The sequence below is a fragment of the Maylandia zebra genome, linkage group LG12 (assembly GCF_041146795.1).
Source record: "Maylandia zebra isolate NMK-2024a linkage group LG12, Mzebra_GT3a, whole genome shotgun sequence".
Classification (NCBI taxonomy): Eukaryota; Metazoa; Chordata; class Actinopteri; order Cichliformes; family Cichlidae; genus Maylandia; species Maylandia zebra.
In genome coordinates, this window is record NC_135178.1 from 24,498,935 (window position 1) to 24,519,401 (window position 20,467).

Consider the following 20,467-nt stretch of genomic DNA (forward strand, 5'->3'; position numbering starts at 1 on the left):
CGAGCCCAGAATGTGCACTACAGTCAGTGTCAAAGCCACGAGCAACAATTCAGTGACTTCCTGTGTCTACACAGCTGTTTGCTGTTTATGTAAACATGTAACTGTAATTTCAAAGAAAAAAACATGCTAATAAAAATGGTCATAACTGATCAAATCTGTGAAAACAATGTTTACAAAGCCTATAAATAAATACTATTTAGAATGAAACTTGACTAACAAAAGAGTTTCGATGAAAAGTTCAGACTCTTTTTTCTTCTTCTCTGTGAAATGTATTTAGCTGTTCATCTGCCTATCCTTAACACATTGTAGTTTATATATGAGTAGATTGGTCTAGTTCTAAACTTCTTCAGTGTATCTTGCTGCTTGTATTTTTCTGTCTCTCCATGTTTCTCTCCACTCTCTATCTAAAACTTTCTTCCTCGCTCTATATGTTTAATTTGTGATTCATATGACTGTCCTTTCTTTAGTGACTCATTTTTTGTCTTACCTACAATGTCCTTTCTTGTCTCTCTCTTTTATTCTCCCTCTCTTTCTGTCTGCCAGCTGGGCCTGTAGGCTTTCAGCAGCATTACAGCTTGTAAACCTCGGATTACAGCACCCAGAATCTGCCTAGCACTGCATGCTTCTGTGGATCACAAATACACAAGTGTGACATTCACCCATTCATCATTTACATATAAACATATATGATATTTAAATAGCTTTGGATAAACATGCGCCTTAAAGTAAGACAATGCTGTGACAATTATACATTGCGGTATAGGCACACAATGACTACACAAGCTTAGTGTCTACACTGTTCTCCACTGCATTAAGTTCCACAACGTCCCTTCACTATCATAGTGAGCTCACTAGAGGATTACCTTTCTGCTCCTCAGTATGTTTACCTAATTTTTCTACTGATTATTGCTATTGTTTGCCTATTTCCCCATGGCCTCTATTCACATTGTGCAAGGACATGTATAGGCATAATGCCTTTCAGCATTCAGCTAAATCACCAGTTTTTAATATTGAACTTACAGTACCTGCAAAACAACAACTAAAATGTATTAAGTTTAGTCTTTAAGTTTTCTTATTTCTTAAAAAAGCAGCCTGCTTATAATAGCTTGTGTGATGAAATAGAGAAAATCATTGTATTTACCTACAAGGCCTACTTGTTTTAAAAGTTTTGTTTCATACTTTGGAACGTTTTTGGTTAATAGGTCCAGAGTGTAAGCAGAGCGGTTTAAGGGCTAGATTCTTCCACGAAATGCGGTTGAAAATTTTACTTTTGCATTAGTTTACTGAAAACAAGTGGATTCACCTTGGTTTATTTTACTATAGAGCATTGCTCTTAAAATACACACAGCTTCATTTAGTTTTGGCCTGCTTCCCTGTACACTAAGGCCCTCTCATATTAGCATGGACAATTTGCTTTTTCTATCTATCATTAATGAAATCAAGCGAGGAAAGGCAACAGCTCTTCTGGATCTTAATGATTTATGTTTTTTTTTTCTTTTCATAGCAGAGTTTTAACTGTCATTTGCTGAGCAGTGATGAACTATGTCTGCTGAGAGTTGCTTTCAGAAGCATTCCTGATTCCTGAAGTAATGATTTCCCATCAAGAATCCTATGTAGTTTAAAGGCTATTCTGCTTCCATAGACTGTGCAGCTATTTAATATTGGTTGTCAGCCTTGTCCTGTGTTATAAGATTATGTGGAATATAAATTCCCAATTTCTTGATTACTTATATCTTTCAGTTTGGTTATTCTTTAATTGTTGAAATCCCTTTATATCAGTGTAAAAAATAATCTTTTAAACATGTGGCTAATAATAAAGTAGAAAGCGTTTATTTTTATTTGCAAAAATCTTTCATTTCATTTTCAAAATTTCTATAATGCTACACTTAGAATTAAATACAGGGTTGAAATGATTTGCATTTCCTATATCATTCTAACCTTTTTCTTTTTTTGTGATTTAATATTTTATTATTTCCTTTCCTGCTTGAGGCTCTGTACCTCTGCTCTGTGTTTTCTGTGCCTGTTGTCTTTTTCTGCTAGGTAAATATCAGTTTACAGGAGAGGTCAAGAGATGTGCTAATGCAACAAAATAACTGCTTTTGGACATACCAGACTCTGAGACAGGCCCTCAGTGAACAGTAAGAATCAGAGTGATGGGTGACAGGACTGAATGTGTTTTTGTGTGTGTGAGTGTATTGTATGAAAGTGAGAGTAAGTGAGTGTTGGACAGCTGAGAAGTGAAGGGTGCTAAGTGTACCAGAATGGCTGTAAAACTAACTTTAACTGTATCCACATGCGATAGACACATGCAGCTCTTATCCTAACTTTAACCATTACAACTGAATAAACGTCCATGTAGCCCTTAATGCTAAAACATGCCTTAACCCTCAAATAGTCATTGAAATCTACAAGGTCCCTCCAAAGCTTTTGGACCTTAATAGTATGGTGAGATCCATTATCAGGATCTCACCTTATAATGCAAACAAACACACACAGACAAACACACAGAGATCTGTTGAGGGACCAGCTAGGTGGTTAGACTGGCACAGGTTAGTCTAGCTGTCTGAGTGCTGCAGATATCATATTGACTGAATTACTAGGTAGAATTAGTTTTTTGTACCTATGAAAAAAGGACTATATCTACTCTAGCGTAGCTTGACATAAGATGTAAAAAATACATTTTTGTCAACATTCTTACCTTGCTGTGTTAAGAAGTAAACGAAGAAGATGAATAATTAAACAACTTAAATATTTACATAAACATTTACAATAGGGGTTACTGAAAACACTTACCTGCAGTTTGTCTGTAGAAAATGAAGCAAATAATAAGAAATTACATAAGACAATACATAAGAGTGTTATGATGAAGGGCCATGAAAGTGTAGAGCAAATAAAGCACGCAATAACGTATTACAGAATAAGCACTAGGATATGTTCCTGTACAAACTGTGAGATGTAAAAGGTTCTCAAAACAATAAAAATGTTACTCTCTTATATAACAGAAATTCAGCTACCAAAAGATTGTGCATGAGCTCTACACAGAACGAGCAAAAAGAAATGTAATATTATTCATTGCTTACGTAAGATACAGTCAGTGGAATCAGAAGAAAAGCTACACAAAAATGAAATAACATTGTGCATGTTGCCTTTCTGATGTTCTCAAAGTAAGATTTCAGATTTCATGTTATCATGATTGTATATGTACATGCATAATTTCTAACTGCAGATGTATGCACATGTATTATTTAAACCCCTGTGGTATTTAATGGCTTAAATGTTCCCGCTATACTGAAGACATCCTTTTTGGCTCTCGGAGGAGGCGGACACACTTTTTCTCCTCTCCCTTATCTTCCCTGCTTATGTCCTTGTCTAGTCTCGTGTTTTCTTGTATTACTTTCCCTGGAACACTCTCTCACAGTCTGTTTCTAAAACCTAAAGAAAATTATGGATTTGATCAACTGGTCTCTGAATGCTATTGACATCCTTTTGTCAACGAGAAGTCTGGGCTCAGGAGAGCCCGAGTGCCCTGGAGGGACTTTCCCTGCCGGATACACGATGGATGGGTGGCAGGAATGGAGGGTCGTGTGCCTGGCGGGACTGTCGATCGAGGACGCTGAAGATATCTACCTATTCGGAACCATGATAACAGGGTTCTTGCTGATCGGAGCTGGCTTGGCCCTGGCTTATCGGAGAATTAAGAAAGCGGAACCGGCTGTTCAAACCCCCCCAAGGCCGCCCGCTGGGATTGAAACGGTGGGACGAGGCGCAACTTCTCAAAACGGGCTCATTGAGAGCAGCATGGTTAAGATCTTGGAGACGCTTACAGCTGCCGTGAATACTCAGAATAACACCTCTGAGCGTATATTGGGTTACATCAAGGAGAGGCCTGCTCAGAATAACACCTTTGAGTGAAAGTTGGATTACAGCTCACTGCAGCCGTGAGTTCTCAGAATCGGCTCTCTGAGCAAAAGAATGACAACACCACGGAACCCAAGTTTGATACCATCATGGGGAAGCTCGCGGTTCTCCAACGGGAGACTGAGAGACCAGTGTCGGAGTGTTAAAGAACAGCTTTGAAATTCTCATGAGTTGTTGCAAAAGACAAATTACCATCATAATCCGGCTACCCCTTCGGCGCCAGCTGTGGGCTCAAGGCTGGAGCCGAACAAAAACTCCCTGATCTGTGCATTCCTGTACTATCCTTTTGTGTTACACATTTCGATGTTTTTTTCCTCGCTACCTAGCCTGACCTGTCTCCCCAATGTGATGTTTGTGTATTGTATGTACGGTCGGCAAGGTCTGTCATCTCGGTTGTGGGCAAAAGACCTGCAACTGACAAATAAAGGCTATCTCATCTCTCTCTCTCTCATCATCAACATTAAGAGTCCCCATGGCTTTACATCTTTAGCTGCACTTTGATAGCTTCTGTGTGCTTAGAGTGCAGTGAAAATTTCTGATTCCTTAGTCTTTTGCATATTTGTCCCATTTACGTATTTCATTATCATCAAACAAATTTTAATATTAGACAAAGACTACTCAAGTAAATACAAAATGCAGTTTTGTAAAAGATAATTTGATTTATTAAAGGGAAAAAAAACATCCAAAGCTCCCTGGCCAAAAATCATTATCCACAAATGGTAAAAATTTGGAACAGTCATGAACCTTTCGAGGAGTTTCTGGCCAAATTACTCCAAGTGAACGTTGACAACTCGTCCTGGAAGTAACAAAAGAAGCCATAATAACATCTAGATAACTGCAGGCCCCACTTGCTTCAGTTAAGGTCAGATCATGATAGCAATAAGAAAGAGACTGGGCAACAATGGCGTCCATGGTAGAGTTCCAAAGTGAAAACCACTCCTGGCCAAAAGAACACAAAAGCTCATCAAATCATCATTTTAAAGCTGAATTTTCTGCTTACTAAGGTATTCTTTGTCTAACATTAAAACTTGTTATATATCTGAAATATGTATTTGTGAGAAATATGCAAAAAAATAGAAAACCAGGAAGGACCGAATATTTTTCCACACAACTGTATATGTTGGCACTGGTGTGTGTGTGTGTGTGTGTGTGTGTGTGTGTGTGTGTGTGTGTGTGTGTGTGTGTGTGTGTGTGTGTGTGTGTGTGTGTGTGTGTGTGTGTGTGTGTGTGTATAGCAGGGCCTTGACAGTGAGCTGTTTCCCTTAAACATCAAGTCTTTCAGCTTGACACATCGTCAGTGCTTCCAGCCACGGTTTACAGTATGAGAGGCTGGGATGGCTGAAACTGGTGCAGAGAAACGCCTGCAAACCCCAAAGTGTCTATAAATAATTAATCTGTGCATGCTGTATAGCTGTGTTTCTTTAGCTACATGTAAGTGAAGTTGTGTTAAACACATATAACTACTTACTGTAAGCCTTAGCATTTTTTTTCTTTTCATCTGTGATGATTGCAAAGCAAAAAGCAAGTAAATAGAGTTATTTGCATGCCTACCTACCTGCACTTACCAGGCAGACACGGTGGAAATAGTGGAAGATAACTAGATTTGAGAATTTTTACTTCTGTTAAGACTTTTGGGGAACCTTGCGTGTAAACTCTATTAGATCAAACCTGTATTCCCAAGTGGAGTCTCACCCTTCTCCCACTCTTCCTTCTGTTGTATCTCCCATTATTCACCAAGAGTATTTTCAGGGTGAAGAACATTTTTTAAATCACTTTCCCCATTTTTTAACAGCATCTCCTCCTTTACTTATCTCTGCTCTACTTTCCATTTTTTTCTGTCTGCCTTTTTGTCTCTTTGTCTTTTTCTCACGTTTCAAGAGAACAGAAAAGACAAACGCCATAAACACATACAGAGGTAAATGCACAAATTATGTATCACCTTATCAATAATTAGCATTATTTTTTTCCTGTAGTGTTAATCATAGACTTTTATATAGCTTTGTTTTAGACAAACACATTTTTTCTCATTTGCCAGACATATCTCAAACAAAATTGATTTAAAAAGCATTTTCCAAGAACTCCAATTGCGCTCATCTTTTTAGGCAATAAGTGATGAAACGTTTTCTTCTTTATTCAATTAAAAAGAGACGGACACTGAATTAAATGATAGCGCAGTTTAATTATTAAGTTACATATTAATTTAAAGTTTGGTATTTAAAAGCACATTAAGTAAGGAAGTTTCAATTATATATACATACCAGAACCCAATCTAACCCGCACTGCACACACACAGACACGCGTCTTCCCAACAATTCAAGTAAGTCATAAAACAGCTTGTGGCTCATCTGGGAAATCAGAACAGGACTTGTTGTTGTCATCGTTATGTTGATCAGAGACTGCTCAGTGTATTTGTGTGTGTGTGTTTGTGTGTGAATGCAAGTGTGGATTCGTAGGTGTGTGAACATGTGTATATGTTAGCATGTATATAAGAAAGAGAATAAAATCTATAGTCAAATGTTGTACTTCAAGTCATGAACATGAAGTACTCCCACTATGAATAACCCCAATTGCTACAAAATAAAATAAGCAATAAAACAAAGAATATATTTTTGCCCCCTGCCTTTTTCCTTTTTTGATTTTATGCAAATTTCACATGTCTGTATATAAAGAGGTTATGAACACTCATAAGTTAATTTTCTGTCTCTTCTTGAACACTTTTTTGATTTGTTTAGAACCCCCCAAAAAAAGGGGGGGGGGGGGGTTGCTTAGATACTAGAATGCTGAATTCACATGATAGTCCACTGTGGATTTGTATAGATAGATCAGAACTCCTCTGTATTTTCACAGTTGGATAAACCCAGATCTATTTCATTTGATCTTGCTTCTCTTTTTAATACCTCTTTAATTCAGCATGGGTGATTAAGAAATCAAAATTTTAAAAAGTAATTATTAAAATAAGCTGTATCTTTATAAGTTTTATAGCTTCGGTCAGGTGTAAACTTCAGTAATGTTATTATTTCTTTTTTTTTTTTTTCTTTTTTTTGCCTGTCCTGTTTGGCATTTCATGTTTTTTCAAACCTAATGTGTACCTATGTACACTAGTTTGTTTGAAATGGTGGTTGTGGTGCCTTCAGCTAGTCAACATTCACTTCCATCTGGATGAATCACCTCACACTTACGTCATATGGTTCATCTCGTACAGCCAGAGTACCTACCCTAAAGGAGGAACCAAAAACAAACAACACACCCTTAAAATGCTATTCTAAAGGCTGCAATCATCCTCTGTTTCTGCAGTACAACCACATAAAATAGAGTACTATTTCTACAGTGGTTTTCAGAATTTTTAAAAAGGTCCAGAAGGGCCTAGTGAAATCATCTAGTACGGTGAAGTGATTGTCATTGCTCAAGTAACAAGTCTGAGATGAATTGAGGGTTGTGAAATTTTGTGTTATACTGCTGGAAGCAGCCGTAAGTATACGGGTATGTGGTCATAAAATTCAACAATCAAGATTCTTTACTGTCATTTTAAGGAAATATACAATGGAATGAAGTTGCACTCAAGGAATATAAAAATGGTAAATGGCCTGTATTTATATAGTGCTTTACTAGTCCCTAAGGACCCCAAAGCGCTTTACATATCCAGTCATCCACCCATTCACATTCACACATTGGTGATGGCAAGCTACATTGTAGCCACAGCCACCCTGGGGCGCACTGACAGAGGCGAGGCTGCCGGACACTGGCGCCACCGGGCCCTCTGACCACCACCAGTAGGCAACGGGTGAAGTGTCTTGCCCAAGGACACAACGACCGGAGACTGTCCAAGCCGGGGGTCGAACCGGCAACCTTCCGATTACAAGGCGAACTCCCAACTCTTGAGCCACGATCGCCTTATTAAAAATAAGAATGAAATATCAGTTAAGCCAGCGGTCCCCAACCCCTGGGCCTCGGACCGGAACCAGTCCGTGAGTCGTTTGGTACCGGGCCGCGAGAGTTTAGGCTCAAGTGTGAAATGTATGGTTTTCAGGGTTTTTATCGGTTTTCAGCGTTATTTTGTTATCGTTTTGATCGTTAACTCGGTTTTCCTGGGTCTTTTCACGTGTGTTATGAATAAATCTTCTTTTTTTCGGTACCGGTACTAGTTTTATTTTATTGTATTTATCCGCGACACATTAAAGGCCGGTCCGTGAAAAATATTGTTGGGCATAAACCGGTCCGTGGCGCAAAAAAGATTGGAGACCGCTGAGTTAAGCTATAAATATAAACAGTTCATTTCGCACACATAACAAACATCACAATTTCCCAGTATTTCCACTATGCAGCACATTCATTGCCACTGTATGCATTCATAAAGTCCACATTGTGATTTACTCCTGTTATTGTAATTGCTGTACGTTTTGTATATAGGGGTGTACTTCAGTCCATTGTTCAGGATGGTAATGGCTTTAGGGTATAACTGTTGATGAATTTTTTGGTGCATGTTTTAATGGACTGGTAACGTTTTCCTGTGGGTAATGATTCAAAGAGATGATGAGCCTTCCAGTATACTGTTGTTGTTGTTTTTCTTCCAACAGCAGGAGGTTGAGATGTCTTCCAAGGCAGGTAGCTGTTAGTTTGTGATGTTTTGTGGACATAATCAGCAACAATCTCCTCAGTTGGTACTAAGAGGCCACATGGTTTAAACAGAATATCCCCCAAAATGTTATACCACCACCAGTGGGATGATATGAAGCAGGATGTATCCATGCTTTCGTGTTTAGGGCGAATTCTGAACCTACTATCTGAATGTTGCAGCAAAAATTGAGGCTCATCAGTCCAGCTCATCTTCTGTTATCCAGTTTTGGTTAGTCTGTGTGAATTCTACTGAAGTAGGTGAAGGAAGGCACCCGGTGTGCTCTTCTGCTTCTAGAGCTAATCTGCTTTGAAGTTTGACCTTTTGAGCTTGCTTTTCTGCATACCTTGGTTGTAAAAAGTGGTTATGTGACTTACCTTGGCCTTTTTATCAGTTTAAAGTAGTTTAGCCATTCTCCTTTAACCGCTGATGTCAACAGGGCATGTTCTCCTGCCATTCACTGCACTGGATATTTTCTTCGTTTTTTGGATCGCTCCAAACCACAGAGATGGTTGTGTGGGGAAACCCCAGTAGATCAGCATTTACTGAAACACTCAGAGCAACCTGTCTGGCACCAACAACTATGCCACAATCAAAGTCACTTAAATATCTTGCAATATAGATCACATTCTATATGATTCTCTATTGAATTTTTGATTTGACTTGCTGTGACCATTTAGTTAAAGGCATACAATGTGTAATATGAATGTACTAATAAAGACTAAGCTTTGCTGTTATGTAAATAATATCGGTAAGCAATGGAATTTTGTTTTTCCTCAGGAGAGAAGAAGGGGGTCAAGAGGCAATTGCTGGGCATTGCTATAACCTCTCTTTTGTCTGTGAAGGTTCTCAGTCATCCAGGTCATCGTAGTCAAAGGAGCTTGCAAAGAAAAGCGTCTGGACTTCTTTAAGTTGCTTGAAGACGTTTCACTTCTCATCCGAGAAGCTTCTTCAGTTCTAAGGTCAAATGGTGGGGAGTCCCAGATTTAAACCTAGTGGGAGTATCCCCCCAAAAAAGGTTTACGACACCAACTGTCTCCCATCTATAATCCAGTTTTGAGTTCCCTCCCCAGACACCTTAACGCCCACTCACATCCTGGGCCATCTGACCTCAGGAATTCGCATGATAAGGTGGGGCCAGGTTTCACAATGAGCTTACCCGAAACCCTGGCTGATTGGGACCCACACCCATTTTCACACCTTGGCTCAGGCGAATAGAGGATCATCAGGGGGTCCCTTTGTCCCTCTGTGGGGGGTTACTCCCACTAGGTTTAAATCTGGGACCCCCCTCTGTGGGGGGTTACTCCCACTAGGTTTAAATCTGGGACTCCCCACCATTTGACCTTAGAACTGAAGAAGCTTCTCGGATGAGAGGTGAAACGTCTTCAAGCAACTTAAAGAAGTCCAGACGCTTTTCTTTGCAAGCTCCTTTGACAACCTCTCTTTTGACAAACGTTATCACAACAAGGAAAACAAGAAAGTCTCCACTAATGTTGTTCTGTTGACTGAAGACCTTATGAATTCAACTATGCTGGAAAAAAAAATCTCTTTAGAAAAAAATTAGTTTCTTTTTACATTATTAGCTTTTACATGACACACTTAATCAACAATTTGCCATCAGTATAGCTTTTGTTCTTTTAATTGTGTCCCTCAAATTCAATTCTGTTTAGGAAATTGGTGGAAGGGCAGGACAGAGTAAAGTGGCTTTTTGATTTTAATTGCCATTCAGGTTGCAGTTTTTGTGTTCAAAGACACAATGATTGGAATGCGGCATGCTTTGCTATATTTTATAATTTTATTTTAATAACACCAAACAGCAAAATAAAATAACACAAGTAAGTGAAAGAAGGGAAGAGAGGAGACGAGAATTCCTGTACACTTGGAAGTAGTTTTCATGCTAGAGTGGATGAGCACACAGACTATGAGGTAGAGAATGGGCAGCTGGTGTTGCAGACCTAGTGTAAGTGGTGAGACAAGCACCCTGTGTTAGCTGAGAGAAAGACGGAGAGGGCGGGCTTATTGTGCATTAAAGTGCACATATTGTTGTTTAAGTAAATTCATTATTGTAGAGTTCATTTACTTATTTCATTTGATCTTGCTGCTCTTTTTAATACCTCTTTAATTCAGCATGGGTGATTAAGAAATCAAAATTTTAAAAAGTAATTATCAAAATATTTTTATAAGTTTTGTAGCTTCGGTCAGGTGTAAACTTCAGTAATGTTATTATTTCATGTTACTAATTAAACACTCTTTAAGCACTTTTTGAATAATTACAAAACATACTGTGGAAATAAAGAGTAATGTGCCCATACTGGGCTTCTGTTCCCACAAACAGATGCACAGCTGGATAGAGCTGAACTGAGAAGATATTCCTTAAATGGTGCATTAGATGTTAAAAGCAAAAAAAATTTGGATGTAAAATCTTTACTTACTGTGAATCAGCCGTTACTATTACCACCACCAGGAGTGTAGGACTGTCATGTTCAAAGAATGATTATAATGAGGCATTAGTGTTTTGTTTTGTTTTTTTAATAGTTTCATCGCAGGAATATTTTTGAATAAAACTGTCCAAATAAATCAAGGCAGTGAATAGAATAGATTAGAGCTATGCTTGGAACTGCTTTCGAGGCCGATGGATGAGCCTGCACGCTATAAGGTGGAGAGAAGGCAGTTGGTGGTGCAGAGTTTTCATACTAGTGCAAGTGGACTGCTTGCTGCAACAAGCTGGTGCTTCTCTGACTGCCACTGAACTGGTAGAGAGCATGGAGTGGGGAGAGAACCTTGGACTTTTAGTTGGTTCGTTAAAACATGTCAACCAGCAAGCACAAATATGGCCGAGGGAGGGGAGAGGACAGAAGGAAGGCTTGGTGTGCAAGCTGTTCGTAGACTGACATGCATGTTGCTCATTAGCAAGGGAGAAACGGAGGTTCGGGTGGTGGTAAGAGAGGGGTCACTTGAGGAGAGGGAGGGAGACAGGAGTAGTGGAACTGCTCTTCGGTTTGACTGTGCGCATGTCTGGCTGCCCTCTCTTTATAGCAATGGCAAACATATGACTGCATAGTGGAGTCAACAGAGGGAAGATTATAGCACAACAGATGCTGAAAGCAGAACACCTACTCCTGGGCAGGTGAAATCCAGTTAATACAGGGAAAAAAGAAACAAAAACGAAAAGAGGGAGCCACGTATGATCATGGAGGAAAGCCCTATAGTATTTCTGCTGCTGAAGGTGAAGCAGATAAACTACTAATAGCTAAGAGTAGCCTACACCAAGAGTCCATTATTACACTGCATTAGAAAGTCCAAAATCAAATCTCTCTCTGTGTCTATCCACTAGTGGAGCTCATCATATAAGGTGGGAGGAAGTGCAGCAGCAGCTAATACAGCAATTGCCCAGGTCTAATTTCATGGGGAGTTGCTCTTATGTCTACCAGCAGTAATTTGAGGTAAGGTGTAGAGCAGAATTTTGACAACATTTATTCATACATCTCTGTTTTACTTTTACAACTTCCTACGCATATTGATTTTGTTGCAGTCGATAGTGTCTGTCAGCGCTGTGTACAATTTTCCCACCTCCATGGCTTCCAAATGTCACCTGCTATCGACTGCATTTTGAATTGCTACGAGTCATGTATGTAACAATCAGGCCAGAAGCCACAGTTTGTGTCACAGTGTGCTTTGATGTGTTTGCCACAGGGAGAGAAAATAAGAGATACATGAAATCTCAAAGCACCCCTTAGTGATTGTAAGATGCTATTTAGGCTAGAGGATACCTGCATGCTGTTTGATTGTGCATCCACATACAGTATTCGGGGTTTGTGTTCACATTGATGTGTGTTCCGAGAAAAGGGTTTGTTGTAACAGTAAATGACTCGTGGCTCCAACACAGCACTGGTCGATGGTCCAATTACCTTTAAATGTGTGTGGTTACACATCCTTTAAAGTGCCTGGGGTCTGTCTGAGTCTATGCAAGTGCGGTGGCTGGAAGTAGGAAGGAGACTGATATATCCATTTTTTGTTCAGTGTTATAATAATGTTTTACAGATCACAATGACAAACAATACTGAAAGACTGACACTTTAATGTAGATGTTTTTATTTGTACACTACTGTGCAGTCTTAGCCTTTGTGAATGTCTTTTAAAGATCTTCTTTGGACATACTACTACTTTTTCACTTATTTTTAGTCCAGTCCTTGCACCTGACCATTTTTAAACAAGTTTTTTTTAAACCCTTAACCCTGACCTAGGAATGATTCTAACATAAAACGCCACCTAAATTAAAGAATGAACCAGTGTTGTTTCCACACATAACAGAAAACTTAGCAACGAACCAGTTTTAAATTGTATCTTTAGGCACTTTTATACTAGCAGCCTGTTATAAAAGCAAACCATTTGTTCACATTTCTTTAGATGAACCTATGAAAAATGCCAAAGATAACACAGTTTGACAGGCATAACATAATAGTTTTCCACCAAGAAGTGCTATTAGCTAAAAACTGGCTGTGCTGTGCAGCATCTCCCTAAAATATTTGAAGAGGCTGGACAAATGTAGGACAAAAGAATGAGTTTCAGGCCTAAAAAAACTAACTGCAGAAGATGAAGAGTATGTGAAAGTCATATCCTTAAGAAATAGGAAGAAGCCCAGTAAAGATGTGACACAGGATCTATGAGATTCATTTGGCCCCTCAGTTGATACGGTTGTTGCAATATCATCCAGAAAACATACGATCAGGAACAGCTTCCTTTTTAAGCTGTTGATTCCAAACACTCTGCTAATGCAGTAAACACAATTGTGGATAGAAAAACACACAATGGAAAACTATCAGTCGTGGAATTGTCTCACCAGAGCCTGGACCTCAACGTTATTGAAGCAGTGTGAGATCATCTTAACAGAAAATGAAACAAAAGGTATCCAGCATCCAAAGAAGAGCTTTGAATGTCCTTCCAGAAGCCCATGGTGATTCATCAAATGTTGTTGAAACACAATTTTGGTAAAATGAGAAACAAAGAGATAGCATGCTTTGTCAAAAGAAAAACTGAACTGAGAGCAATAAATGATGAAAAAAGAGAAATAAAAAAGGAAATTAAAGCAGTGATAGAGAAAGGAGAGAGAGTGTGGGATGTTAATGGCCGTGTTTAGATGCTGTCTTCTTCCTAATGGTTATAACATGCAAAGGCACACAAACACTCACAAATGCACATTTACTTCATACTGTCAGGCTGAGAGCCATTATCCAGAGCTATGAAGATAAGCAGAGGTTGGTGGCCACTCTGCTAGTCATCCAACCATTTTAACTCATCACATGCACACCTCTACAGTGAAGCAGCCTCTATTACTCCTTTTAGGTGGAAGCAAATGCATAAGAGGATAAAAGTGAAAATACTGACATTTACATTTGTTGAAATATTACAAAGGTTCTTCCATCTCCTTCGAGCTTATGGCTTTGTCTCTTATTTCCTCTTTACCGTCCATTTATAATGTCAAAGAAAAAATGAAGATAGTAATGTAAAAACAATGTATGTACTGTTAAGTGTACATACCCTTATCAGTAAGGCTGTTTTTGCATGTCATTGATAAAAGAAGACCATTTAAGTGGATGCAATTTAAATGACAATGGAAAAAAGTAGGAATGTGCCCAAACTCGGCTTTAAGTTTTATGTTCTCACAAACAGATGGACAACTGATCCAGGAAGATGTTTTTCAAAAGAATGAAAGAGCATTTACAGTAAACAATGTGGATTAAAATTTGATCACTTCCCTCACCAGAAAGTGGGCTTTAAAAAATAATTATTGTAGTAGTTGGCTATGACGCATTTAGGTATTGAATCATACCTTTCAAAGTGCACTATGTACATCTATTGTGGTTCTACTGTGGCTCTATATGAGAGTGGGGGAGTGAAATTTGATGTAATACGTGTTGGTCTGGGTGGGTGAGTGTTTTTATCTATAAGTGTACATTAATGGCTAAACAGCCTGACCCTGATTAGTACCCTCTATTATTACTTTAGTCCTTTGCTTTTAGTGATTGATATGTTTTACCTAATCTTATTGACTTATAACTAAATGCTATGAAGAATGCAATAGACTGCCTCATTGGGTTCACTGCTTTTCTGTGTTATTGTGCATATTCTCTGTCCACATTGTTTCTGTCGGATCTAGCACCTCATCAGTAGTTGGAGCAACTGACTGATTTAACTAGTGCAAATGCACGTGGTTATTAAACCAGTCTTTTAGGAACTCTTGTTTTATTAATGCAGTCCCAAGAAATAAATATTAAGTGCCTTGCTTAAGGGTAAGATGACTACAGTAGGCAATTCCTAGGCAGTACAGGAAACACTAATGAAGCAAAACCATGTGGTTTTGATTTTTTAACTCTTTCACTATCACTAACTCTTATCTCAGTACAATCACTGAGTTTTGATTACCACTGTTGGGGCTCACTGCTGCATAGCTCAACAGCTCTGTGGAAGCCAGGATTACAGAGTGCCATAGCAGGTGTGCTTTTGCTGTTAGCCAAAGGCTTTTTTGTGTGTGTCTGTGTAAAAATGTGTCTCGCTGAACCCTTTTTCTTTTTTATTATTATGAGTTCCGCTTATAATCCCTTTGCTGGATTTTAGATAATGTTCTCTTTGGAGCAGGTTCACTTATATGTGTTGTTGTATGGATTTGTTTTCCTACAGATGTGGTCAGGTGTGAATGTAAAGTGAAAAACAGAGTCTGCTTTTGGTTTTCTAATCGGCATTTTGCTACAGGACTAATATTTTATTGATTATACACATTCACACTTTTAGAAGCACTTATGGCAACTGCTGTGCTGCAACTATTTTTTTTTTTAACAGTGTGTCATCATCTTTGTTTAACACCTATCAACATCTTGTTTGTCTTGCATGAGGTTCACCCATCTCCATATCTATTTTTTCCTCCCTAAGTGTCGCTGTTTGGTTTGTGTTAACTGTTTCTCACCTGTGTTTTTATTCGTGAGACCGTTCTATCTTTTTCATGTTACCACAATCTCCTTTTCCAAGTTTGCTTCTGTTGCCACTCATATCAACAGCACACAGGCGCAGCAAAAGAGTAGCGTGTACAAACACATTCACACACTTTTATTAACGGCTGTATTGACAGTGGGTTTGTGGAAAAAATTATTCAGTAGTAGTTTTTCTGTGTTGCAAAATAAAGGCTAGCAGGCTAATATTAAGAGCAATACAGGTTTACAGATACCTCTGTATTTTGGGCCGTTATGAAATAGAGAAATGAGCTACATTTAGCTCCACATCTCCCTCTCCAGGCAAAAACATGGATAGCATGGAATTTGATTTACTTGGGTTTGTCTGTGTGATTTGGGTAAATGCAGAAAGATGAGCAAAGATGAGCACTGTATTGTTGATTTAAGTGCTGGAACGGCAACAATGTTGTATGGTTGCTTTAACACATAACAATAAGACAGTTGTACATCCTACACACCCTCATATATCCAACTCACAGTGAAGGTTGATGAGGCTCTTGTGTGAATTATCTAAGGTCACTGGACTCTCTGTTCTAATAGGAATGATAAAGGTTGTAATATTTTCCACTACAAGGAGCAACAAAGAGGGCACGTTGCAAATAAAAATAATAAAGGCTCTTTTAAAGGGCAAAACCTTGCTCACAGCGTGCATTTATAAAAGCCCTGCATGTCTACTTTGGTATTGGCAGTTCAAGCACACATCAGCTTAGTTTAACAGCAAGAATGCTTAAAGATGTTGAAAAAGGTGCTTCAGTGATGTTGGGAAGATGCCAGTGAAGTACACCCACGCATGCTTGAGATATCAAATAAGAATTTAAAAATGTAAAAAGTACCTGTGGACGTGCAGTATTAACACATTTAAATGTGTAATGGATGAAATCCCCAGTGATAGTTACTCTCTCCCCATTGATCAACAGTGCTGTCTGTCATGGTTCACTCATGAGGAAAGACCCAAACAGGTAGGCAGGAAGGCTACAGAAAGAAACAGCACACACACAAAAAGAAAAGAAAAGAAAACACAAAAGTACTCATAAAAGGTTGCATAAGTAATGACAACAAAGAAACATCAAGGATGTAGAAAATAGACTAATGCCACGTTATATGAGGGTACCTTAGCTGTACCTAGGACTGCGCTCTTCTGGACAGAGATCTCAGATGTTGTCCCTGGGATCTACTGGAGCCACTCGCACAGCTTGGGGGGTCACTGCACCGAGTGCTCCGATTACCACTGGGACCACTGTTACCTTCACCCTCCACATCGTCTCCAGTTCTTTTCTGAGCTTCTAGCACTTTTACAGCTTCTCGTGTTCCTTCATCCTGATGTTGCTGTCATTCGGTATCGCTACATCTATCACTACAGCCGTCTTCCTCTGCTTGTCCACCACCATTACTATCGGTTGATTAGCCATCATCAGTTTGTCTGTCTGCATCTGGAAGTCCCACAGGATCTTAGCTCGGTCATTCTCTACCACCCTAGGACGCATCTCCTATTTTGACATCGGATCTTCCAGGCTATGCTTGGCACAGATGTTCCTGTATACAATACGAGCACTTGGTTATGGCGTTCCATGTATGCCCTGCCTGCTAGCATCTTGCACCCTTTTCTTATATGCTGGATTGTCTCGGGGCGTCTTTACACAGCCCCTGCACCAGTGGTCTTGCCTGATGTGATAGACCCCAGCCTCTATGGATCTTGTGCTCAGAGCTTGTTCCTGCGCTGCCATGATTAGTGCCTCTGTGCTGTCTTTCAGTCCAGCTTTGTCCAGCCACTGGTCGGACTTCTGGATGTTAGCCACTTCCTCTATCTGCCAATGATACACACCGTGCAGGGGCCTTGCTCCTCTTCTTTCTTGTGTTTCTGCTGTCTGAGCTATTCACTAAACATGCGGTCGGTTGTGGCCATCTTTCTGATGTACTCACTGATGTTTGTTGTCTCATCCTGGACAGTGGTTCTGACACTCACTAGTCCCTGGCCTTCTTCTTTTCTCAGGCTGCTGGATTTGGTGTGAAACACTCCATGCATGGTGGTTCATCTGAATCTTTGATATAACGCAGCAACAATATAAAGGGAAAACAAACATAATGACTTAGTTGGTGGTAGAGTGGGTATAACTTTTCGCACTTTTACCAGAGGTGAAGAAAGACACAACCACAGACAGACAGGAACTAAGAGGGCAAAAAAAAAAAAGTCATGGGAGAAACACCACAAGAATAAGTCAAAAAGTAGTTATAATACAGCACCGGCTTCTAATGGCAAATCTAGAATTAACTCACACACATGATCCGTGTCTACAAAAATCATTACACGAGGAGTGATTTAAACTGTTGGCTTTGATTTTGAAAAAAAAAAAAAAACTTCAAACAGGATGTAGCAGGGCATGGAAAAAGCCACAATTTTAGAGAAGCTTTACCATAAGTACTGGTCCCAAAAGGGAATTGATCAGAATTGGCAGAAAACTGTATATCCAACAGTAACTTCTGGCTTTAGAAAAATGGATAATCCCGTATTTCCCTCTGCACTGTGTCCTCTGCTTCTCTGATGTGTTTGTGTTTTCTTTTAAATACAAATCATCGCATGCAGTTTTGTGTGTATCATAGTGTGCTTGTGATACACAAAAAACAGTTTTTTCCCCCTGTTTTTTTTCCTACTGCCTCTATCTCCACAGGGAAAACAGACTAGTCTGATCTTTGAAGCCAAAAACAATATTTTATTGAAAACATCAGGCAGATTTAATAATTTGGTCCAGAGGAAGAGAAAAAAAAAACACTGGGTGTTTATGATGCAATTTGATAGAAGTCTGGGTCAGAAGGAAATAGATGAAATCTTGTATACTGGGAGTTAAAGCAGTATATTATGTGCTGTTTATGATTATGTTGGGGTCCTAGGTAATTCAGAAGGTAATTAATTCAGTGCTCAGTTAAGTCAGATTTTGTAATGATATGGGATATCATGCTGAAGCAATCATATAAGCCTTGTGTTTGTCATTTTTCACATTATGCATCATGCACTTGGGGGTGAACTGCAGATTGTAAACTATACATTCTAGAGAAATTTGATCAAGGGTTTTTTGGCGATTAGCAGGAATATGGAATGGGAACCGTCAAAACATAAGACATAAAAGTTAGATGAGCCAAATGTGTAGCTGAAATGTGAATATGCCTGATTGGTGGTTTACAAGAAGGTTTTTTAATTGGGACATTCTGGTTGGTCACCCATAGATTAGTTAGTCGAAATCCTTATTTTGCTTAATTGACTCTTTTTAATTTCCAGAAATAGATTAGAGTGCAATATTCATGATGCTCAGTACTAACTGCACCCAGTGTACAAAAAAAGATGTTCAGTAAATGTCTGGAACAAAATGAAAAAAATAAAATTTTGTGGAAATAAAAAATAAACGTAGGAAAACTTAGGTGAAGCTGAACTTGTCGAACTCTTAAGCACCTCCATGTGTTGACAAAAATCAGGTAGATGAACAGGCTTTTCGTTTTTATGGTTGGTCTCCGTAAAGACAAAAAGCCTGTTTACTTTTAAGGTGAGACTAGAAGACTATTTTCTTGTTTTATTGCTCATTACACAAGTATTTAAGGGACACACTATTTTGTGAATTGTACTTTTCTTTCGGGTGAACTTTCAAGAAATTGAGCTGCGTTTAAGAAAGGAAACCTTTGTGTGGCCAATTACATTTTTACAGCTTGACATATATATATATATATATATATATATATATATATATATATATATATATATATATATATATAATGAAAGAAGTTTGTTCTCTTTTATGTTTGATGAAGTGTGTCACCATTACAACTGTGTATTCTGGCATTGCGTGTGAGTCCATCTGGGCTGGAAATAAGCTACCAAAGTGCTGGAACTACCGTAGTGCACCAGAGATAATGATCATTTTGTTCAAAACAATAACTTAACACACTGTTAAATAAAGGTGGTTAAAACACTGCAAGCTTACAGTTTATTTTGAATATTTAAAAGAATGTGAAAAAACACTGAAATCTAGCTCCATTCTGATGTGGCTCTGTTAAACAACCAGCCTTTTTGGATTTCAATGATATCAGTGATACTTACATTGCAGTGTTTGGATAAATCCAAGCATGTGATTGATGAATCGCTAAGTTTTTGTTCTTACTGAGGAATTAACCAGTCTTATGTTTCAGATTTCTGTGTAACTAACTGTTTGGTGTGTTTCTGTGTGTTTTTGTTTGTGTACATTACAGCTAGCCACATGGGACCCAGTTCATGGATTGAATGGCACTCTGACAGACAGAAAATTGGAAAACAACATGAGGGGAGTTGTGCTACGAGTTGTCACTGTTCTGGTGAGTTTAACTGGTCAGTTTGTTAATCTGTGCGTGTGTCTGTTCTTCGATTATGACAAGATTTCCAATTGTCCAAAGACAAAGAAGACCGATTTCAGTCTTTATACAACTTTTCTATTTTGTTCATCTTGAAGAATCAGGAGAGACTGTATTAATTTGGCATTTCAAACTTTTGCTCTTTTATAAATCTGTCCTTTTGTCTATTTTTGTGCCAATCATTCCACTTTATATATATGGGAATGGATCTAGGGACAGCTTAAGAGCTTATGTGAGGGCATGAAAAAAAAACAGTTTATCAGACAGTGTTAGGAGTAAAGATGGGGATCATAAAAGCCGAAGAATACCTACCACGGTGAGCTCACTAATGGACCAAGCTATCATAATTTCATTAGCCTTCATTTTGACATTTGACAACTATGTGATGGAGTCTTGATGGTGGTGGGACTCTGGCTTTCCAGCTCTATCTGCCTCGCCCGCAGCATCGATTTGAGTATATCCCTTGAGTGCTTTAAAGATTCACAGCTATAAATTCTTCATATCCCCCCTTTGAAGTGAGAAACAGAGGGAAAAAAGCGATAATGCTAGACATCTTTGTGGC

The 20,467-nt window shown here is 38.8% G+C and overlaps 1 protein-coding gene across 4 annotated transcripts in view; it reads left to right on the forward strand.

The window, feature by feature from the left end:
• Positions 1-20,467, forward strand: part of grid2 (glutamate receptor, ionotropic, delta 2) — a 558,936-nt gene that overhangs the window by 421,578 nt on the left and 116,891 nt on the right. For all 4 annotated transcript variants that reach the window (XM_004547245.5, XM_004547246.6, XM_076890935.1 and 1 more), the window contains exon 9: positions 19,768-19,869. In XM_004547245.5, the coding sequence (XP_004547302.1) occupies positions 19,768-19,869 (102 nt within the window). The remainder of the gene's footprint in view (positions 1-19,767; positions 19,870-20,467) is intronic.